Source organism: Sebastes umbrosus, chromosome 10 (assembly GCF_015220745.1).
Source record: "Sebastes umbrosus isolate fSebUmb1 chromosome 10, fSebUmb1.pri, whole genome shotgun sequence".
Classification (NCBI taxonomy): domain Eukaryota; kingdom Metazoa; phylum Chordata; class Actinopteri; order Perciformes; family Sebastidae; genus Sebastes; species Sebastes umbrosus.
In genome coordinates, this window is record NC_051278.1 from 26,576,985 (window position 1) to 26,601,429 (window position 24,445).

General features: G+C 40.3%; 1 protein-coding gene across 2 annotated transcripts in view; it reads right to left on the minus strand.

Annotated features, from left to right (window-relative positions):
• zgc:171482 (zinc finger protein) overlaps window positions 1-18,455 on the minus strand; it is a 60,537-nt gene extending 42,082 nt beyond the window's left edge. Inside the window, exons 1-2 of one of the 2 annotated variants that reach the window (XM_037782748.1) lie at window positions 17,951-18,451; window positions 261-377 (exon numbers count right to left, since the gene is read on the minus strand). In XM_037782748.1, the coding sequence (XP_037638676.1) occupies window positions 261-377; window positions 17,951-17,986 (153 nt within the window). In that variant the 5' untranslated portion in view covers window positions 17,987-18,451. Of the gene's footprint in view, window positions 1-260; window positions 378-17,950 lie in introns of both variants that reach the window. The other variant, XM_037782749.1, reaches the window with a different exon arrangement.
• Between the last annotated feature and the right edge of the window lie 5,990 nt (window positions 18,456-24,445).

A 24,445-nucleotide genomic window follows, 5' to 3' on the forward strand; every position in this document is an offset into this window, starting at 1 on the left:
AGTCTGCTGAGAGGTAGACTACATTAAAACAAAAAAGTGTGTGTGTGTGTTTGTTTGTTTGTGTGCAACTGACTAGCATTACCATGCTGCATTAAGTCTATGTATAATGGATGAGCACTGCTTAGAACAAATTGGTACAAATAAGGCTGATGCCTTATGAAGTGTACAGTGCAGGAATCTGCTCGTCAACGCAGTGATCGCAGCAACATTTTTGTTTTTGTTTTGTGCGAACATTCCTGTGTGAGCGGAGACGGACTCACCTCGTAGTGAGCGGTGCGCTGGGACTCGGAGATGAGCTGGGCATTGCAGATGTTACAATAGCTCTCTGTGAACAAGCCTCCATCCACGACGCCCGCAGACTTCATCTTCATCTGGGACTACACAAACACACACGCCCAAACATACGCAGATATGAATATGATTAAAATGCAGGACGGGATAAAATGTCAGTGAACCTTACAGTGCGTGTTAGAGGTGTGCATGAGCATGCGTGTATCTCGTCTCAATTTAGAAATAGTTTTCCTTCAGAATGACAGATTCATCGTGACAGTCCAGCTCAAATATACGTTGATCCTCTCTGTCAGAACATCCTCTCATGGGTGATTTTGGCTACAGCCTTGGAAACAGTGGCCCGAGGCTCTGGCTTGAGTTTCTGCATTTAACTTCTCAATAAACTTTTAAAAAAACACTCAACATGGAGTTAGAAACAAGATGACCTTAGTTATGGTTATTGATAATGTAAAGACCAGTGAAATCTAAATTGTTTCAAAAACAAAATGTAAATACATTCCATTATAAAGTAATATTTAATTATCAAAAGTATAGGCTATGTACTGTACTCATTGTAAAGAATGGGCCCTTTTATGTTGCTTTATTGATACATAAATGTGTTATAAGCACGTTTATGTTGTAGTTGGTCAAGCTGGTCCTAATCTTAACTACATAATGCCTTGTTGAGAGTTTAAGTTATAAAAACGCATCACATTTATCAGTGTATATATTTGGTATATAAAAGAATAATCTGTGATATAACTACTAACTACAATAAAAAACAAATTGGAGTAACACAACTTCAATATTACCCTGTGAATTGAACAGTGGTGAATCAGGATGTTAGACACGTTCCACCTCTGCCTTCAGTAATACAAATTAAACAAAGGAACATTGTTTTAAGAGTTTTAGAAACTTGGGTTTTAGCTTTCCGGCCGGGTTATAAGACCAAATATTGCCAGCCATCTTTATCAGTTGCTTCTTTGCGCTCTAAGTTGGAAATGGTGAGTATCAGTTGAAGTATTAGGAGTTGTCTTTGTCAGTATTTATTCACTCTCATCGTATGTATTGATGGTATTGTAATCATTGTGTTGGCATTTAAAGGAAGGTTTGGTAGATTTTACAAACATTTTTTGTTATATTAGTTGAAATTCTCTTTACATCCTGACAGCAATCAATAAATCAAATACTCTGATTAAAAAAAAGAAAATAATCTGGTATCTTTGGTTGACATGGGACTGTAATAAGCGTCCAATAATTTCATTTGGCCCGAATGTAATGATTGGACGGGCTACCTGTCTGCCTGCCCGTGCACTCATTGCCCTTCACTGGAGTCTTCCACAAGCTGTGACAGTTGTGAGTGCTAACAATAGCCATGTTCGTTGTTTACGTTCATTATGTTAATTTTGGGGGAGTGGCATTGGAGTGAGGCCTGAAGCGACAGGCTGTCAGTGCTGCCGACTTGGCAACTTTCTTGCTAGACTTAGGGACTTTTGGAGCAAGTGCTGCTCGCTACTTTCAATGGAAGAAGAGTTGGCAACACTGGGTTAGTTTTTTTTGGTTGGACCATTTTTAAAAATCTAGTCTACTCAAGATAGTTTCTCAAGATCACAGACTCTGCCTTTAAGTGAATAGAACAAAGAGGACTCAAAAAGAAGTCATATCTTGGCTTTTCTGCGATAAACACTTTCATCTCTTCAACTCCACGCTGAGTCAGCATACAGTCCTCCCAAAGCTCTGCTCTGCGGCTCCACTCCCAACTTTCCAACAGTTTTTGTGCACTGGGCTCTCGTGAGTAACAATCACAAAGCATGTCTTGCCAACCCAAATTAGAATTTTGACGTTCAATTTTGCAAGCTAAGAAATACTTATCCACCATTCTCACCCTCTGCATACATTTCTGAACAGTGGCAGGAAATAATCATGCCGTAGAGCGGTACAGTATAGCCAATAGCAACTTCGGTGAGGACTCCAGTCTCTGAAGTAAATTGTTAAAAGGTCTCCAGCAAGATTCCCCCGGTGAGAAACGGTGTCTTAAAACCTTGTCGGCGCTACAATTGCCCCAACCAGTAAAACCATAGAGACCTGAGTATCCCACTGGGAGCCGTGGCTCTGGGTTCTTAACAACCTGGCAGCAGTGTTTTCTTTCACTTTTATACTGAGTACCGTAATAGAAAATGGTTTAATGATGCTCTGTGGTCTTGTGTTCAATTTTCTATTCTCTTCATTATGTGTGCCCCGTAGGCAGTGCTCTGACAGGGTTAGGGTGAGTAACGGGTCTGGAGGGAACGGTCCAGGAACATCAACCATTAAACTGGATGAGCCCCTCGCCCCGAGGAAGCGACAGGACAGGGGTGCTTGCGGGGGCGAAGTGTTTTATAGAGCACGATACATGAATGCTGCAGAGGTCAGCTCCAGTAACATTGAGAAGAATAGGGTCTTTTATCCAACACGGTATCCTGAGAATTGCAACATTAGTGATGAGATCAGATAAAATCTACTCCATGTGTCAGCAGGGAAAAGTTGTGACAGTAATTGGTATTATTTATTTCAAGTCTAGTGTGTAATTACCTTTTAGCCAATGCACAGCCACGCACACACTCTCACACACACACATATGAGAACACACACTACTGGTAATTACCCCTGTCTGTTCTCCCTGTCTGTTTAGTGCACCCTGGACCTTCCAATTAACCGCAGACATGCTGTATAGACACTTCCTCAATTATCTAGTTGATCCTGCAGTACAGTACGACCCACGTACATACAAATTAAATGGCAATGCAGACACATTTGAATTAGAATTATTACCTTTACGTATGCTCAGTGAGTTATACGTGTCTGTGAGGGATAATATTCATTCTGAAAATGTCACTGATGACAAGCTGGAAACTTGTTTTGTCTAGAGAGGCATGGACGCATTATTACCGTCACTATGTGAGGTGTCCTGTGAGACACGATGGAACAGATATGTTTTGCAGACTGACACATTGGATTTGCTGCAGAATTTGTGTCCTCCCAGAGTTTTTGTGGCAAGAAAAAGACCTTGTCTGTCTGGACGTCAGCCAGCCTATCTTTAATCTTCAGGCTAATTAAAAGTGAATGTGACGGCAGAAATGTCCTTATCTCCCTAATATCTCTATTACCTCCGATTATTACATGCAAGATGAGAGATGTAGACTAATTAATAGAGGCAATCTGTTGGTGAGATTAATAGCATGGCAGGCCTAACGAAGCGAAAAGATGGAGGGACAGATAGTGGGGGGAAATGAAAGAGGTAAGGAGAGAGGAAAAAAGAGAGGGAGGGGGACTGGAGGTTTATAATTGGTGCGCTGGACGTGATGTCTTCATGTTACAAGGGTTTAGAGGTCTTAATGGAAAACTGGTTTCAATCCCACCATATTAGACCAGAGCAGTTGTTCAATGGGCTGTTACTGCATGTTATGAGATTCTAATTATTGCAACTTTAGCAGCAATTTCTAAACCAGCATGAACCACAAATAGGTATGTGTTATATTTAGTACCTGCGATACTTCAGTTCATCTTACGATTCCTTCTTTATATTTCAGCATTCTAGAGTTACAGTATAATTAACATCTTATTTTCCGCTCAGATGCACACAGAGGTCACTGGAAACTATGTCATCAATGATGACCAAATTTATTGAGCAGTCATAGCAAAGACTATACAGTTAGATTTGGCGGAAAAGGCTCTGCTCTTTGAGGGAACTCTTATGACGTTTATCAACCCCTTCCCTTCAAAATATATTATTATCAGTGGGCTTTGCCGCTTATGATCACAAATACTTGACATTCGCCATTGTTTGACCGTCTACTACCAGTCATGAGAACCAAGCTATGCAAACCACAGTTTGATTGGTCACAATAAGCGTCTTCCCGTCTAATTCCATCAAGCAAAGAGCTCCGCTGCGCTGTTTCCAGGGCGAGGCTTGCCTCCACAAAAAATGAGCACGTTGTGCATTCGGTGTCGGGATGATAACGATTAATCGACGCTCGATTAATTGGTCGTTAAGAATTTGATTGAGCACGTGAAATTGAATCAATCTACTATCAAATAAAGATCTGAAATAAAACAATGTGTAGTAATATTCTAGATATCAGCAGAATGGAGTATTTTCAAAGCATGTGACTCACATTCGCAACCAGAGGGCCCTGGATGCGCCCGACAGAGATGCTCAGTCAGCAGCGTTAGGAGCTGCAGCCGTGCATCAGGCCTCCACCATGTGTCTAGCTGGCAGCGTGGACACAAGGTTGAGAACTTTTTACGGAATACTAAGCTGACAGAACGGTGGAAAGTCAACGCGGGGAGATTTCCCAGACCGGCAAAGCTGGCCCGCCAATACGTCTGCATACCCGCAACATGTCATAGCCTATCATCCGAGCAGGTGTTTTCCAGGGCTATACGGTCCAAAGCTTCATTCATAATGTTGACATTCTGTGATTTTGCCGGGAGAACTAGTCATACATGATTATTGAATGTTAGTAAGTCAACAACACCAAAAATATAGCTCACGTATAAGGATGGAGTTGGGGTTGCGGAGGGAGCGGTGTTGGTGTGTCAGGTATTATTGGCCGTGTTATACACCTTCATGAGTATGATTGGACGATACTAGCCACAGCTTGTCTTTGCTGTTATGTCGGCGGGAGCTCAGTAAGAAAAATTTACATACTGCGCCAAGCAGGATTTTGCAATATGTGATTCACAATCTGAAGACAGTTGGTGGGTTGTCAGGCCATTGTCAATCAAATGAAACTACACCCACACAGTCCTGATGAAGCAGATTAGTATAGAATTTAAACCCCAGTGTTAAATACTTTAAAAAAAACTAGATTTTGTTGTTTGTTGTTTTTCTGAACTTTGACAGACAGAGGACAGACATGAAAGTTACAGCTCAAATTAAAAATGAAAAAAGCACAAAACTCAATTAAAAACAGGATTACAAAACCTAGATGAGTCTTAATGAATGCAGGAAAGCCCGAGGCATCTAAAGACAGAATGAACCTTAAGGGGATTCTCCTTTAAGACCACATCAAGTATTTAACATGGATGTGAACTCTGAGCCCTCCCTCAAATCTCAGCCTCTGGCCCATCGTTCATTAAAAAGCTGGCATTGAATTGGACGTGGCTTTCTGTTCTTGTCTAGTAAATGCAACCACTTAGACTGTTCTCTGTCGCATAGGCTTAGAATATTAATTAGTTTGTAGCATTACTTGCAACTAGATAGCGTTGTAGTTAATGAGAGCCCTATTGTAGTGACAGTGATATAGTGTAATGTTTTATACCAACGGGGAGCTTTAGAGACTCTACTCCTAACATCCTCAGTTATGAACTGAAAACACACCTTTATTGGTAATAATAATGTTCTTAATTTGTCCCCTTGAAATTCATTTTTTTCATTCTGCTGTTTTCTTTTTCTTGTTTTACACATACCGCAGTATAGCGCCACGAGCAGCTAGGGGTTCGGTGCCTTACTCAAGGGCGTCTCGGCAGTGCCCAGGTGAACTGGCACCTCTCCAGTCACCAGTCCACACTATGTACCTTGTCCGTCCGGGGCCCAAGCCAAGTCCCTACGGACTGAGCTACTGACGCCCCTGGTATACTGATATAACGAACACAAGAGATGAACTAGTGAATGACAAAAAAATGTGCCACACCATACAGAGTTAGAGAGAGACACACACACTTAGAGACTGAGGGATAAAAAGAGAGAGAACAGCAGGTGGTTGGGGCAGATGGGCTTCTTATTAACGGTATCTTTGGTATTTTTCAACCTGGACCCTTTTATCTCATGTTTTTGTGTCTAAATGACTAATGGGGACAACTATTTTTGAAATTGGTCCAGTATTGAACAAGAACTGCAGCTGCTGAACGGGCTGCAATGTAATCATATCGGGCAATTCCGCACCGTCAGTGTACGTCCACTAAAAGTGCTTGTTTTTGCCACTGACAGGCTCAGATTGTTATTATAAGTGTCTAATATGGAAACAACCTTACAGAGAAATAAACACTTTTTTCTTTGCCTTTCACTTGATCCGGTCTGTTTGTGTGTGTTTGTGTCTAACCAAGACTCGCTCAAGGAGAAGTCTCTTTTTGAAATCTTGCATGGCATCCACATTGTCGAAATCCGCTGAATATCCAGCCATGACATTGAAAATATTTTAGATAACACTTAGGTACGCTTTCTGTACTCCAACACAACAAAACCACTGACAACACCGGCATTCATCTCTCTAACTCTCACTCACTCTTCTGGCAACAAGTCAAAGGACACAATAACAATAACAAACAAACCGGATCAAGCGAAAGGTAAAGAAAAATGTTTTATTTCTCTGTCGGGTCCCTTCCATATTGTTGTCAGACTCTTATAATAACAATCTGAGCCTGCCAGTGGCAAAAACAAGCACTTTTAGTGGACGTAAATTGATGGTGCGGAATTGCCCGATATGATTACATTGCAGCCCGTTTAGCCGCTGCCGTCTGCAGCATTCTCGCTCAATACTGGAGCAATTTCAGAAATTGTTGTCCCCATTCGTCACTTAGACACAACAAACATGGGCAAATAGGGTTGAAAAATACCAAAGTTACCCTTTAAGTTCCCTCGATCTTTCGAATTTATGCCCCATCAGAAGAGTGGCTGTTAACTAGACTCTGTTCCCCACTCCCTCTTTCCGTGCTCCCATTTTATATATAATAGTTCCCTTCTCGTTTGAAAGTGCTGCTCTGATTTAACTGTCAAATTATGCATACAGACAATGAAATATTGACACCAGCCTGTGAGCCAATGACCTGTCTAATGAGTCACTAGTGGGTATAACAAGAGAAAGGGTTGCAGGGTTAATAATATGGAACCCCTATATTGCAAAGGCATTCTGCCGTGACACTTTGATGTTCCACATTACAGTTCCTTCCCTGTTTCACTCTTGGTAATGTAATCTTTCAGACACTTTTCCCTTCGTCTACCACCCCCCCCCCCCCCCCCCCCCCCCCCCCCCCCCCCCCCCCCCCCCCTCACACTCGCTCCAACCCTACCCTTTGTACAGTAGCAATCAAAGGTACTAGACTGAGGGAATAACATCTTCAAAGGAGCCGGAGCCCGAGTCTGAACCCAAATCCACATTCATTCTGTTTCCACTGCAGGAGCTCGCTTTGTACTATTCTTGCTCAAAGCTGCAAACTGCAAACATACACAGACTCAAATACAGCCAGGGTACAAACACACAAGTCTCGCAATGGAAAATACAACTAAGAGCTAAAAGCTAAATATCCAAAATGAGTGACAAATATGTGATTAGGGTTCCTGTGTATTCCCCCATTGTTCACTTCAGCACAGTCAAACCAAGAGGGTACGATATTCTTGGGAAGAGACAGAGTGTGGTACGGAAACAAAAAGCACATTTAATGCCAAGGTCAGGTCACACACTCCTCCCCCTGAGTCAGTGGGTGTGTGTCTGTGTTTTTATGACTCTTTCTCTCCCTTTGCTCACTGCTTGGCGTGCCCCAAATTCTATTTTGGACTTGTCTGAGTTATTATGGAGCATCTTGATATTGACAAACTCAAAAACAGTCACAGATATTCACTCTATGCTCGTCATCTTTCTGTCTCCGTTTCCCCATCTCTTCTAGCTCTTTTCTCTCCCAGTGGTGGAACTGTGGCCTTGAGGGCAGGGATTATTCATGAGAAATGATGTAGGCTCGACTTATCTACTCTTGCAAAAGAAAAGTAGATAAGCTACTGTATTATGCACCTTACAACTAGAATGAATTACAATGCAACTTGAAGTTAGAGGCACTAATTCCTCTTCGAGATACTTGCAGATAAGCCTTATCATATTTTAGATGGGTGTACAGTCTCCCTTTCAAAACTGAATAAATACAGCCTAAAAACAAGAAAAGGCATTATTACTCTTGCTTTTGTTAATACCCCCAGGACTGGACAGAACATATATGGCATCGACTGAAATGTGCCTATTGAAGAGTATCAAACAACCAAGTGTTGGATGCATGTTGGAATCGTAGTCTTTTTAGCCACGCTAGCATCGTGCCTCTATTGACGGCAATATCGGTCGGCCAGTCTGTCCACCGCTTTGGTCAATATTGAAATATCTCAACAACTTTTGGATGGGTTGTTCTGAAATTTGGTTCAGACATTCATGTACCCCTCAGGATGAGTTGTAATAGCTTTAGTGATCCCCTGACTTTTTCATGTTAACTGTTTTAGTTTAGGAAACATGCTAATACTGCTATGAATCCTAATGACTTTGATGATCCAGCAGTTCAAGGTTTTACGATACGATACGATACAATACGATAGGCCTACACTTTATTGTCCCCTTGGGGAAATTTGTCTTGGACTCAATGCTGCACACCATCAGCTGCCTCAACAGTAGTATCAATAAATAGAAACATTAAAAGCAAACATCAATCAACATGTAAACAGAAAAACACATAAAAATGTAAACCACAAACAACATATATTGCACATTACCCATATTGCACAAGATCTATATAAAACAGCATAAATAAGAGATAAAAAACATGAATAAGAACACCATGACGCTAGTGCACAACCCTACAGCCTCAGGAAACATTATTTAAGATTTAAAAGTTTGATCGAGATGGGCACAAATTAGTTTTTAAAACGGTTCAGTTTGCATTTGAGGACTCTGTATCCTCTACCAGATTTTAAGAGCTCATACTCAGAGTGGAGGATGTGCGATGGGTCCGACAATACTCTCACTTTTACTTCCCTTTCACTTATGCTGTGAAATATCTCAACATCTACTTGATGGATTGGCGCAACATTTTGTACAGAAAAAGGTCACGCCTGCACACTACTCCATGCCACGATATTTTTATTGACTACATTTTGTTCTTGCTTAGATCTTCATCAGGTCAAAGTATATGAAAAAGTGGAAACCGTACCCATATTTATACATAAAGCACACCAATAGGCAAAACAAGCTCTATGACGGCTAAGCTTAGCGCACTAAACACTTTGACCTGACGAAGATCCAAGCAGGATCGAAACGTAGTCAATACAAATATTGTGGCATGGAGTGGTGTGCAGGCGTTACCTTTTTCTTTACTGACGCTGTTCTGATTGCCTCGCACCTACAGTACATGATGTGCGTATAATTAATCTTCTTCAACAACATTTTGTACAGACATTTGTGCTTCTTAGACTTTAGTCATCCCATAACACTTACTCTAACGCTACCATGAAGTGCAAATTTATGTTTGTTTGGGGTTTTTTTTGAGTGAAATGTCTCAAAAATTATTGGATGGATTGCTATGAATTATTGGTACTCACATTCATGCCCTTCCCAGGATGAATTGTTATAACTTTGCTGGTCATCTGACCTTTCTCATGCCATCAGCAGGTAAAAATGTCAATTTGTCCAATATTTGGGTTTAATGACACATCAGCCTCAGCTATATTTTGTGCTTAGTGCTAATCAGCAAATGTTAACATTTGGTGGCAATGTCACTGTGAGCATGTCAGCATGCTGATGTTAGCAGATAGCTCAATGCAACACATTGCATAAGTAGTGCAATAAGTCCTTGGATACCACTTCTTTTGTTCCGTCTCAGTCACATTTATAGGAGATATTGCAGTGGAATAGCACAGTAAACAAGTTTGATTTCTTCGTGGCTCTTTGTTGAGTTTCTACAGTTGTAAAGAACATTTGTTCATCAGTGGATAAATGAGATTGAACAGGAGGTCCCCACTAGTGCTCTCTCAGGGCAAGGCAGTTTGTGAAGCAAGCTGTCTATTTGTCAACTCTATTCATCTCATTTATTTATTTATTTGATAGACTTTGTAACCTCTCTGCTTTTATCAGACCTTTTTATTCCTGCGGGTACTGTGGTGCTTTTATCTCTGAAAATCTCTCTCTGGGCCATTACTTGTTAATGGTATTAATAGCAGATCTACCGCTTAAGGCCACAATATGGATTCATTAGAGGGTGAATGAAGACTATTATCCCGGGCAAAGTTGAGTTTTCCCAGTTTAACCGAGCACATCTCCACCCCCCTGTGTCTATCTGAGTGTGTGTGTTCAGTAACTGAGTTAATGGGGGGAGACGAAGGCAGCCTGAAGTTTGAACGGTGGTTGTTATGTTACTGTACCATATGGGGGGTGCTATGCTGAATGGCAACAAAACTGTTGGGGTCTATCTGTTCCATTAGCAACTAATTGCAATGTTTTTATACTCTGGCACATTCTGTCCAAAATGTTCTTATTCTTTTTAGTTTAACTTTCCTGGCACAGTTCTCATCTCCATATTTTCCCCTTGAAAGCGGCAGAGCAATTATAGACTAAACAGCGTCTTGGTGTTTTTGCACTAAACACACAGATTCAATACCAAGTTTATTGGACCTGAGACCGCACTGATGTCAAAGTTGGAGGATTCAACAAAAGCAAGGCATTGGTGCGATCGATTAAAAGAGGGTCTTTAAGAATGGTATTAAGCTAAGCATAAAAGCACTTACTTCAAGGATTTTCACTGTTGGCAGCATGTGGTCGTCTGAGTATAATACACACACAGTTATACACACATTGCCTTTGATAAGCAGAGAGTGCAGAGCACATAATGATAATATTATAATCCAATATTTTCTTGTGTGTTTTCCTAAACCCAAACAAAAACCCGCACTTGAGCAATCTTATATTGTAAGTAACCAAGTACAATACAGGGCTCGACATTAACGCTTGCCCGGGGCAAGTAAACTCTGTGTTCGGGCAAGTGAAAAATAAATGTGATCTTCGGCCGATATTCGGAAAAATATGCAAGCAGGAGATCGGCATTAATGCTTTCTAGTCGCTGATCTTTGATAATGCTACATTGTGAACAACAAATCTGTGTTGAAATTGGCAGAAGCAGAGCTAGTTAATGTTAGCTGTTAGCTGTTTGCAGCCGTTGGGCAGCACACACAGTCTTGCTTGACTAAATAACGGAGCTAACAGCTAACGTTAACAGCGATTACATTGAGTTGAATTATAATCAAGCCCTATTCAGTAAAAATGGTAAAATGGGCAAGTGTAAATTATAACCCTATCATGATGTGTTGAAATATAATCTTGTAAAATCTAGTTTTTGGCGAGAAACTTGGTTAAATATAGTTGTTTGAAGGAGATGTTTTCACAGCAATATAACATATATATATTAAAGAGGGAATTGTGACCTGTTTAACTTCCTAACACTAGCTCTAAACAGCTTATAATACATAATTAAAACTAACTAATGCCATTCTTCTGTAGAAAGCAGACAGAGTTGGTGATCGTTGGAACAGTGGAAAGACTAAAGGAGATAGTTTCGATGAGTTTTGTTGTGTTTCTGTCGAGTTTGAATGATGTGTGTTTTACAATTAATTTAAAATTAATGTTTTCTGTCAATGGAGTCTGGTGGCTTTGAGGAGAGCATATCAAAAACATGTTTTGTACTATAATAATAAATTATAATAATCGTCCACATCCCTGTTGATTTAGTTTTATTTTTCAATTGGCCTATATTTTCCATTTCGGACAAGTCAGTTTGGCTATCGGTCAAGTAAAACATCTCAGCTACTTGCTTGAAGGGCTGAAAAAGCTTAATGTCCAGCCCTGCAGTATGTGTTATACCACTAGGGCAGATTGGAGCAAAATGGAGGAGGGAGCAAACAGATTTCCCATGAGGCAACATGCACCTCAACACAAAGACATTCATTACCTAAGAGACTGGGCTGCAGTGAGACATACAACTAATAAACTAAATAAAAAGATATAGAAAAGCAAAATAGGAAAACAAATCAGGCATAAAATTGCAATAAGTGGAACAACTGAAGTGACACAAGCCAAACAATGCTTTGTAATGACTTTCCTCTCTCCAAATCTCAATCCTCTCTCACTCTCTTTCTATTTGTCTCCATTATTGAACTGATATGACTGCAAACAGCTAATTAACAATATGACACTTTCCCTCCTACTAATTAGTAAAATAAGCTCATAGTTCTGTTGCACAAAAGGCTCGACCAATACCAATATTACGGCAAGATGACGGTTGGACTATAAAGCAGGTGTATAAATAGTTTTAGTGCAACACAGCTGAGAGTTAACGATGTATTTTGGTCCTGAGGGGACGTGTACACGAATATCCTTGTAGGATCAACTGTCAATCACAGGTCTCCTATATGTGTTTAAGTGTCTGTCAGTGTGTGTGTGTGTGTTAACTTGAGTGAATGTAAGTTGTCATGCCTGCAGGCATCCCAACAATAAGCCGAAGGTTAAAAACAGCCTATTAAATGCACCTTTTGTAAGAGGTGTGTGTCTCTGCATCCGTGTGTCTTTAACAGTGTTTTTATAAAACCTCACAAATACACCCTTGGTTTCTGTTGTATGCATGGCCGCCTGCATGACCTACCGTTCAACTGTGCTGGAATAATTAAACAGGTCAAGTTCAGGGTAAAGTAAGGCAAGTGCAATAGTGTTAAAGGACAAGTTCAGTTGTTTTCGCGCTGGGCTGACTACACGATCCTCGGGATTGATTGTAATTTTCACACTGTAGAGATTTTTGCTTATTCAGTTTGCAGCTAGCTGTGTTCTCTAAGACAGTGTGAGTGTTGTTACATTGAAAGAATTGATTTTAGCTTTTGGGTTCAACTGTTAGAGCTTGCTTGGTCCTTGAGAGTTTGTTAGAGAACAGTGCCTCCAGCTAAACTGGAGCTACAAGAGCAGAGAGGCAATCAATGATCATTGATCACGGCAATCAAGTGATCAAACAAAGGAAATAAAGTCCATGTTGAAAACAACACGAAAAGAAAAGCAACTCAAACTTTGAGCTATTTTAGATTAAAGGACCAGCGTTTAACAATTAGGGGAATCTATTAGCAGAAATGGAATATACTATTAATAAATATGTTTTTATTGGTGTATAATCACCTGAAAATAATGATCGTTGTGTTTTCGTTAGCTTAGAATGAGCCGTTTATGTCTTCATAGGGAGCGGATCCTCTCCACAAAGTCCGCCATGTTGCTCCGCCATGTTTCTACAGTAGCCCAGAACGGACAAACCAAACACTTAACTTTCTATGCTTGGGCCGGAGTCAATAACGTTACTCGCTCCTGTCACTGCTGCTCTCTCTCTCTTGCTTCGCCACTCACTTCCTTCGTACACACACACACACACACTCTAACCACTGGCTCTGCTCCAAATAACGGACGCTACTACAACAACTGGCTCTAGAGAGGGCCATTTGAATTTTCTCGTCGTGCCACTGTATCTCTCCTTTAGTTGGTTGCAGTTTCAACCTCACCGCAAGATACTGCCAGATCCTACGCACTGCTCCTTTAAGCAATCAAATAAGGTCAAATGAGAAAAATAATAATAATACTACTGTAGTATCACCCACACACCACCCTACAAAACAACTGCCAGTGTCGGTCACATGAAGTCTGCCTCCTTTTGCAATTTGATTCACAGAATACAATATGTTTTCTAAATATGAGTACGATACGGGAATTGCAAAAATGAGAAGGTAACATTTGTTTATTTTACTCTTGCAGAACCATTTCCAAGAAAAGCGAGAGACCATCAGCCTTTATGCATACAACACAGATTCTACGATAGAGCGGTGAGTTATTTGTTATACGAGTATATAATATATAATATAGTCTCCACATGCAAACAGTACCCTCATCTACAAAGACAGCATACAGATAAACATCATACTGCGCTGTGCTCATGCGCTGTGTAAATTATGGCCAAACACACACACATGCACAGAAAGGAATATGCTATCGATATGAGCTTGGACTGCATGCTGTGCATCTCCAACACACACACACACACACACACACACACACACATTCATGCATACAAAGGAATATGCTGTTGCTGTATGAGCTTGGACCGCATGCTGTGCGACACACACTCACATACACACACTGGCATGGATTAAATAGGGCATGACCTTGCAGGACCCTAGCCTATATAAATAGGAAGCTTTGACATATGATCAAGTGCATGCACTGTGCTTCTTCTTGCATCTATTCCTTGGTGTGTTTTTTGAGAATATCTATGAAGTTTTGAGAAAGCGAATAACTTATTTAGACAAATTCAAAGATGGGAAAGCGTGAATTTCACATCTGATAAGCATATTTTTCTCTCCTCATTCACTAATGTACCCACAATATCCCCCCTCTCCTTCCCTCATCCCCTCCCTATCTGGCAGCAGGCCAGTTTCCGAACATGGTGATGGAGCAAAAGAAAATTGATTTCTAAAGAGCTCTGTCTGCTCTTTCCCGGATATGAAATATGCAACCAGTTATATTAGGCTAACACTGATATTAACATAACAAGGCAAAACGTGTCAAGATATATATTTAAGATGTCTTTCTTGTTCCCACTGCGGGATACATGGAATAGGCTAAAAAAGATAAACTGCCACTTGTTCAAAGCATGCCAAATTATCATCAATACTGCACAATGGTGGCGATATCTGCTTTGTTTGAGCGGGAAAAGAGGCACAAAAAGCCTCTTTGGCAAAAGGTTGGCACCACACTGATGCTGCTATGAGACAGACCGATTCAATAACTTGATCGTGTAGACAGGCACAGCGGGCGGCTCCATATTAGCCATTATGCAGCTATTAATGACTGTACACCAAGAAAGGTCAAATGGCCCACACACTGATGTACATGGACGCACACACATTAACACAGATGCACCCATGCAAAGACTCGCATGCACTCAGTCAGCAGAAAGGTCAGAGCATACGTTGTGTGAGAAAAAAGATATTTGAAGAAGATATGCTGCCTGTTGCTATGGAGCACTACTGGAGGAAAACATACACACATAAAAGACACACACCTACTCATGATGCGCTATCAATCTTAAGGAAACTAGAGCACTTGCACGCCGATGAACACAAACACGCGCACACACACACACACACGTACGCATCCGTTCAATCAATCCATGTCCTATTAAAAAATGAAGAAGCAGCCGCCACTTTTCAGGAGCATCACTGCCTCAATTATTGCTCTCGGACTCTGTATGTATGTGTGTGTGCATTATTTGTATGTATAGAAGGCAAGCGGGCACTTTGCAAGAACAACATGGCTTTTCCGTTTATTCCTTCAGGACTGTGTAAATTATGCCAGTCGGTTAATCAGATTCTCCCCCCAGATGCAGTTCATCACCTCACGAGAGACAGAAAGAGGGAGAATGAAATAGGCTCCTGTACTTCTAGACGACTCAGAGCTGGCAGCAGCTACTCTGCATATGTTCCACATTGTGAACATGCTAATTAACTTAGCTTTATTTTTCTTTTGTCATTTTTGCTCCTCTTAAAATGTTCACTTATCAGCTCTGAAGTTACATACAGGGCAGTACATGAGGAGTGACATAAATACGAGCTGTTACAATCAGTATCATTACCTTTACTGTGTTGCTGCATATTCTACGAAACTTAAAAGGGGGTCGCATAATGAAAAACACAAAAACATCTTCCTCAGTTGTAACTAAATGGAATATGGCGTAGAGCCGAAACAATCAGTCGATCTACAGAAATGCATTCAGCAACAATTTTGATTAATTTTAAAGTCATAAAGTCGAAGACAAATTGCTGGTTTCAGCCTCGCTAATGTTATTTCCTGCTTTTCATTGTCTTTCAAGATACTAAACTGAATGTTTTTGAGTTTATAATAGGGCTGCAATCAATGATTATTTCATTATCAATCAATGTGCCAATTATTTTCTTGGTTAATCGATTAATTATTTGTTCTACATAAAGTTAGAACATTGTGATAAATGTCCATCACAATTTCCTGAAGCCCGAGATGCCATCTTCAAATGTCTTGTTGTGTCTGACTAAACTCCAAAAACCAAAGATAAAGATGTTGATGATCACACAAGACAAAGAAAGAAGCAAATCCTCCCAATTGAGAGGCTGGAACTGGGATATATTTGTCATTTTTTTTCTTGAATTTACTTTTAATTAACCAATTATCAAAATTAGCTGCTAATCAATTAATCGACTAATCGTTCCAGCTCTAGTTTAGAACTGTTGACATTTTGAAGATGTGTTATTGGGCTCTGGGCATTTTTCACAAATGTCTGACATTTTATGGACCAAACGATTAATTAATTACCTGGAAGATTCACTATAACGAAAACAATCATCAGTTGCAGCTCCTATATGGTGTATAAGGTGCATTTCTCTCCTGTTGAAACCTCTGAGACACTCTGCTCTTCTCTGTCTGCTGCAGTGACCTGATGTACAGTAGAAGACGGCGCATGCTGATCAATAACTGTATGTAAACAGAGCACAGCTCAGCACAGGCGGTCAGGCTACATGTGGAAATAGACCCAGTGCAACTCAGTGGAATTAAAAAGGCAGAGTATAGACTGCAGTGAGGCATTTTTTCTACAAATACATTGAATTATTACTTCATGACACCTCATTGTGTCTGAATGACTGATATTTGGAGATAGCCTGCACTGTGTGTATATGTGTGTGTGTGTGTGTGTGTGTGTGTGTGTTTGTATGTGTGTGTGTGGGGTCAGTCCTGGTGACAGGCAGGCGAGTGCTGTGTAAAGGCCATAAGCTGGTATCATCCTGCCACAGATGCCCAGTGCCAGACTGACGCATTCTTCCCAAAGTGACAAATAGTTGCAATGAGCGCGCTCTCAATAGGTGGATAGGAGCCAGTGAAACTAGACGCAGCAAGTATCAGACCTAATCCATAATATATCTGACATGTGTCTCATATTCATATTTTACATAAAGTCATTATTGAAGGTGTGCCAGAGCTTGGATTTGCACCGCTGTGAAAAGTTTCTGAATCATGAGGAAAATCCCTGCATCTAATTCAAACTGGAGTGGGCTGCCAACTTGCTCTAAATGCATTCAAAACTAGAGCTGAAATGAAATAAGATTAATCATTAGAATAGTCCATCGCCAGAAGATTCATCTATGCAACTATATTGATAATCGATTAATCATTTAAGTCATTTATCATGCAGAAACACCAGCCATTCTCTGGTTTCATCTTTTTCTAATGTAAGGATGAGCTGCTTTTCTCTTGCTTTGTGTCTCTGGAAACTGAATATCTTTGGGCTTTTTGCACTGTTGCAAAACAACACATTTAGGGGGATCTCACACTTGGACTCTGGGATACTGTGATGGACATTTGCCACTATTTTCTGACATTTTATTGACCAGAACTGATCATTAGTTTCAGCCGTAAACTACATTAGTCCCAACACCTCATGGTCAGCATCCTGAGACACTCCAGAAACACACCCATGGACCTACTGTACATGCTTCTTTTTTATGAGAAATTGTTCTATAAAACGAAAGATATTATAAGCACAATAGAAAAAACTATATCATGCAGCAAGTTAGATGCTGTACGTTTTTGGAAATGTAGATCATGCCTCAGATTTATCTACAGATTAAAAAAACAACAAAGTTTGCAAGAGGTTGCTATACAAACTCCACAGACACTCACTATATCCCAGCAGGAATCCCCATAGAGAGATATTGAGTGATTTAAGGTGCCAAAAACAGACAGAAGAATGATCCAGACGTCAAAGCAAGGAGGTCAATACAGGTCAATAATTCATCTGTTGAGCAAACACTCCTGTCAGTATCTCCCACCAGTAGTCCATCACTCACCTTGCGCAGAGGCAGCGACTCCTCTCCGACAACCATCCGCCTAATGTCTGGGTTTACTCCGTTAACGCACCTGTGCCGTACAATCCGTACAAACTTAACGCGAGTCTGGTCCGGTGGCGGTGGAGCGTCCGTGGTGACGCTGCTCTTCAATACAGATCTCTTTATTTTCTTGTTTTTTTTAAATCGCACCAAAATAAAATAATAAAAAAAATAAACTCCCTCGCGCTGCTCTCGTGCTGTCGTGATGATGCGCGTGTCCTCTAGCGACTCCGGTCCGTGCTGTAGTATCGCTGGAGCTATTAGAAGAAGAAGGAGAAGAAGAAGCGTAGCTCTGTTGATATCATCCACTACTACTCCTCCGACCGAAAGGCACCGCGGAGGGAACACCAAAACAAAGTAAGATATCCCAGCGTGAGGGAGGGAGGAGGAGGAGGAGGGAGGGAGAGAAGAAGAAGAAGAAAGTGAGAGCAGCAGCAGCAGCAGCCTTCACCAGGAGGGATGAATGAAAGACAGACAGACAGAAAATGCTCTCGGTGTGTGTGTGTGTGTGTGTGTGTGTGAGATAGTGTACTGAGTGCTGGGTGAGTGAGTGGGAGCACTGGTCGAGTGAGAAGGTTCCGCACAGTGCACCCACTTCAATATCATCTTACATAAAAGAAATGAACAGACTGAAAGAAGCGCCAACATTCTCTGTCATAATTCACAATTACTGTTATATTGATGTGGTGTTTCCAATAAGCATGATAGTAGTCAGGACCAAATACAGGTGCTAGTATACCCTAATTCAGCATGACATCATCATGTCATATCCCACTTCAGATGGATGCATTTCATTACATGCATCATGACATATATTTAAATTATACATAAATGTGTATTTGGTTAATACAAAAAATAAATAGCTTTTGATATAAATGGCATTGTCCACAAATATAATATTATCAGAGCTGTCGATCGATTAAAATATATAATCACGATCAATTGCATGATTGTCTGTGATTAATCATGACTAATCGCAAATTAATCACACATTTTTTCTATCTGTTCAAAATGTACCTTAAAGGGAGATTTGTCTTAAGAAATTTGTCAACTTAAAAGTTGGTTTATAGACTGTTGTAATTACAAACAGTGGATTGCATAAATGAAAACAGCCTTGAAAAAAGGGAAAAAATAGAGTATAAAAAAAATAAAGGGAGATTGGTCAAGTATTTAATACTCTTATCAACATTGGAGTGTGTAAATATGCTTGTTTTATGCAAATGTATGTATATATTTATTATTGGAAATCAGTAAACAACACAAAACAATGACAAATATTGTCCAGAAACCCTCAGAGGTACTGCATTTAGCATAAACAATATGTTCAAATCATAACATGTCAAACTGAAGCCCAACAGGCAACAACAGCTGTCAGTGTGTCAGTGTGCTGACTTGACTATGACTTGCCCCAAACTGCATGTGATCATCATAAAGTGGGCATGTCTGTAAAGGGGAGACTCGTGGGTACCCATAGAACCCATTTTAATTCGCATATCTGGAGGTCAGAGGTCAAGGGACCCCTTTGAAAATGGCCACGACAGTTTTTCCTCGCCAAAATTTAGCGCAAGTTTTGAGCGTTATTTAACCTCCTTCCTGCTAGTATAACATGGTTTTAGTTTTACATGATACTAATGTCTTTGCTCTAGCTTTAAACTTGAGTCCGCTACAATCTCTGAAAGATCGATTACGTTAATGTGTTAAAGAAAATAGTGGCGTTAAAACAAATTTGTGTTAACGCGTTATTATCGACAGCCCTAAATACTATATATATATATATATATATATATATATATACACACAATAAAACCAATTTAAAATATGACATCTGCTGGCCTACAGACAAAATTGGATAATGAGAAGGAATACGAAGGCATTTTCAGTGCTGTTTTCTCAGCATTATGTGAGTGCTTAGGGGTACCTTCCAACCCTGGGGTCAGGACCATGCACCCCTCTGACGTGTGGCACGAGGTTTAATAATTTAGAAATATGTTATTATTCTTTACTCCTGCTACACAAAACTATTTTCAGCTCTATAAACTTTGCTGTTTTCTTGTCATACATTATAAACTATTCAAACAGACCAGGAAGGCAAATGACTCTTTGGTCACATTGCATACGGCCCACATACATAATTCAACCTGTTAGGACGGGTGGTAAGTTATGCTACGTTTTACAGCAAGCTTTTTAAAACATAGGTTAAGAACCTCTGTGAATAGGCTCATTCCTCAGCCATGCTTCTTTTTGGATGGGGTGATGTAGGTATTGTGATTTTCTGCACTGTTTTCCCAGCATGCATTTGACTGAAAACAGGGCAGCGTCCTGGACAGGTTGCCAGGGATTCCTGTGATACTCCTACAAGGATTTAGATGAATAATTGTCAACGGTACAATTAATTGTTAAAGGAACAGTGTGTAACATTTCAGGGGCTCTATTAGCATAAATGGAATATAACATTAATAACTATGTTTTCATTAGTGTAGAATCACCTGAAACTAAGAAACAAACCAAACACTGGCTCTATGGAGAGTCTTTCACGTTTCCTGAAGGCCACCATAGTTCTCGGCGGCTCACGTTACCGCAGTCTTGGAAAGGGAGGAGACTTTGTTGTGCTGAAACACTGTTAGTCAGACAAAACTTTGGGAACTTGTGATGGCCATATCCTTCTATTTACTGGATTTTTTTAATAGACTTAACAATTTGTTAATCAAATTTTTAAAAAGAGCCCCAGCCCCACCTTATTGTACTATACCAAAAGCCAAGTGCCAAAATGCTCCCAAAGCTGTATGAATATTTCCACAGTTGTTCACTTTCCATTGGCTTCAATTTCTCTTCTTCATACTGCATTTTTCTGCAGACATTATTATGCTGAGGACCTGAAAGCAAGAGGCTGAGTGGTCAGCAGACAAGCTACAATGAGAGGATGATTGCGGTGTTTAGCTGTAGGTCTAATTCTGCAGATCCACTGAAACAGAACACACTCGGGTTTAAAACTGGCCGATTTTGCAAATCATTATCTCAGCAAAACCAAAGTATTGCAAATGAACCCATATTCCAGGAGGAAGTATTTCTAAGGAATTTGAATAAACTAACTCCCAATCAAACCAAGACACCATTACACAGCCATGAATCACAGTCCAACTCACAGATTCCCTGTTTTTGGAGCTTTGCACAGCCAACAATAACCACCCTTGATCTATCAAAAATGGCGTCAATTCACTGTGGTCCGCAAACACACACCCAAAGCAATCATATGCACCAAATTTAGAGCTTAGCTGAAAAGAATGACATTGCTCTGCCCCTTTTTCTAATTTTTCTGTTCGATTATCTCAAGTCTTTTTGAAATGCCACATTTTCTCGCCAGTGTATGGATGTGCATTCATTCCGGCAGAATGGGCGGCTATTACACGCTTTCAGAGGCTGTGACAGCAGCCCTCAGTGAGGAAGCCAAACACTTCACAGCTCAGACAATGTACCCAGGCAGACACGCACACACACACATGCGCACACAAGCAGGCACTCACAGATCCAAATGCACACGAACCCACTGACACAATGCACATCGACGAGATGAAAGGGCCAATTTATCAAACCACCAGCCAAGGCAGGCCCGAGGACGTATAGTGCCAGCATTGGTCTGGAGAAAGAGGGCAGGATGTGCCTGTGTGAGTGTGTGTTTAACTTTTTATTTTTTTCCCCTTTGCCTTGACAGTTAAGTCGTTCCTCCTAACATAACATTCACTTTTGCCTTTGGGTAATTTTCCCAAGTAAAATGCATCACCTTTAACGCTGATGCTAGCTGACGTGGACAAGAGAATTTATAGTTCTTGAGATTGTCAGGTGCTTTGGAGTGAAGAAGAGAAAGTGTGTGTGTTGGTTTGTTAAAAAGAGATGGAGAGCAAAAGAGAGGGAAGGTTCCCATGTTACTTCTCATTAAACTGCAAGATCAATGTTCATTCTCAGAGCTTTACAGCATTTACAAGCCCAAACTAATCCACTATTAGAGTTGCATGACAGAGCTTTCGGAGAAGGCACAGGGCAGAGCTTGGAAAGAGGTTGAGTTCAAATAAAAAAAAGAATGGCACCAAAATGTGTCTAACATTTGTATATATTCTCTCTGAACATCTCACAGGGTTGGCACAGCACACTGTTGTGTCCTCGCTGCATGGCATTGATCAGTTGTGGGATGTTGTTGAGTATAGTCTTGAAACTGTCTTTCTAAGGAGAGAGGGAGACGTAGAGACAGACACAAAGGAGAAAAAACAAAATCTAATTTGATTTAGAAGTTGATATTTGACAGTGACAGATGACAGAGCTGATATTAGCCAGTATTGAAATATTGGATAGAGACATGATGGGGGCTCTTCCTGGATGACAGCTACAGCAAAACTGTATGCAATGACATTTAATTCTCTTTTGACATTTCAATCATTCATTCACTTACTTAACCATTGATTTTTTTTTTTTGTAAATTAATAATTGATTTTCATAAATTAATTTGTCCAGATTTCCCATGCTGCAGAATTGGTGTGGTGGATCTGGATCACAATGATTTGCAGACAAGAAAAAAAATCTTTAGTATATACTGAATTATTAATAATAAGCATACTGCAATGCCTCTCATACTTGCATAGAATATAAACTGGTACAGTCCTGGTAGGGATGCACTGATACTGATACCCGATCGGATATTGGGCCGATAATGACTCAAATAACTGGATCGGGTATCCGTGACAATGGAGCGGATCTATTCAATTCAATTCTATGTATACATTTTTATACTGGAATTTTTAATTCCTGTTTAAGTTTTGACAAATGTGTTGCTGCATTAAAAAGGTTTACATTTCAATTATAATTCCTGTTCATTTTGAAGATTATTTTGGTTGCGGGCGTACGGTTTATTATTATTTTGAAAATTAATAACAATTCAGTTAATGTATATCTATGTATTTATTTGTTAGGAAAGCAATATTTAAGTCAAGCCTGATGTCACACATAATAGAATTATCCCAGTCACTTCCACACAGTATCACTGGTATCGAATCGGTACTCGGTATAGGCCGATACCCAAAGCCCAGGTATCACTATAGCTATCGGTACTAAAAAAGTTGTATCGGTGCATCCTTTAGTACTGGCAGGACCCTCATCTACTACATTACAAATTCAACTTTTGGTGGAAGAGTAAAGCAATGCAGAAACAAATACTACAAAGGCAAAAAGAAATCAGTGGAGATTAGATTGATACACCAGATTTTTTTTCCACTCATCCACTACCTCCTTAGCTGGCGGAGTGTTTATATTTAGATGTGAATAGATATGTGTTTATGTGTGAGGGAGAACATTTCAAATGTTAGTCCCCTGATTTTGTGATGTCGGCTTCAGTGCGGTGCATCTGTTGGGTTCTGGCGGCTGGGATACTGGCCCGGTCTACTTGATAATGCTCCAAGGTCCGGGGGCAGCCTGCTGGCTCTGCCAGTTGGTGGCAAGCCCAAGCGGGCTGGGTTGCTCATTGTAGTTGTTAAAAAAACTAAGAAGTAAGGCCAGCTCCAAGAATCGTGGTCCCAAAAGTATTTACAAAACTGATATGGTCAGAGACACAGAAATAGACACCAACTGCTGAGACACAATGTGTGTGTGTGTGTGTGGAGTGCAGTGCCTGCAATGAATGAGGAGAACATAGAACGAAGAGGATACAGACAAATATGGGTCCATGTTCTCTCCAATAAAGTGTTTATTGGAAACAGGTGAGGGGTAATCCAGAGATAGGGGATTTGATTTCAGGAGCATCAGCAACTCTTACACTTACAGCTCAGATCACTTACAAACAGCCATATATATATAGTACAGCTGACACTGAGAGCGTACAGAAGGAGCTAAATCAAAATTAATGTGATCCTGTCACCACCCTGAACACCAGACGAAGAAGAAAGAGTGAGGACGGAAGAGTAATTGATACCTGCACTGTCAACTCCAACACAAATTCACCCTTGTGATTCATGTCTTCTTCCTTTATTATCCACCACTTATTATAGCAACCTGAACATAAAAGCCCTGCTTTTTTTTCATTGCAAAGATTGCAGTAAATGTATGTGCCTTATGCCTTACATAAGTAAAATTATGGACCATTTTTATTCATGAACAGCTCTCCTTAAACTAAATTTCATTCCACCAACCATGTCGCTTAATTTATGCAAACCCCACCAGTATTAAATTCATTCATTTCTCAAGTCATTAGCTTTTAACCTCTCCATTTTCACACAACTCTAACTGCTTAATGTGATTCACAGCGAGGTGGCAGACAGATCGATGTCAGCCCCACTGTACAAACATGATACTTGTCATCAGATGTCTGGAGCTGTATTTTTACACTAATAACACTTGCAGGATTGGAATATGCATGAGAGTCTGTCATGTGGTTGATGTGTGAGGAACAATTTATTTGGAGAGTTGTGAATTGAT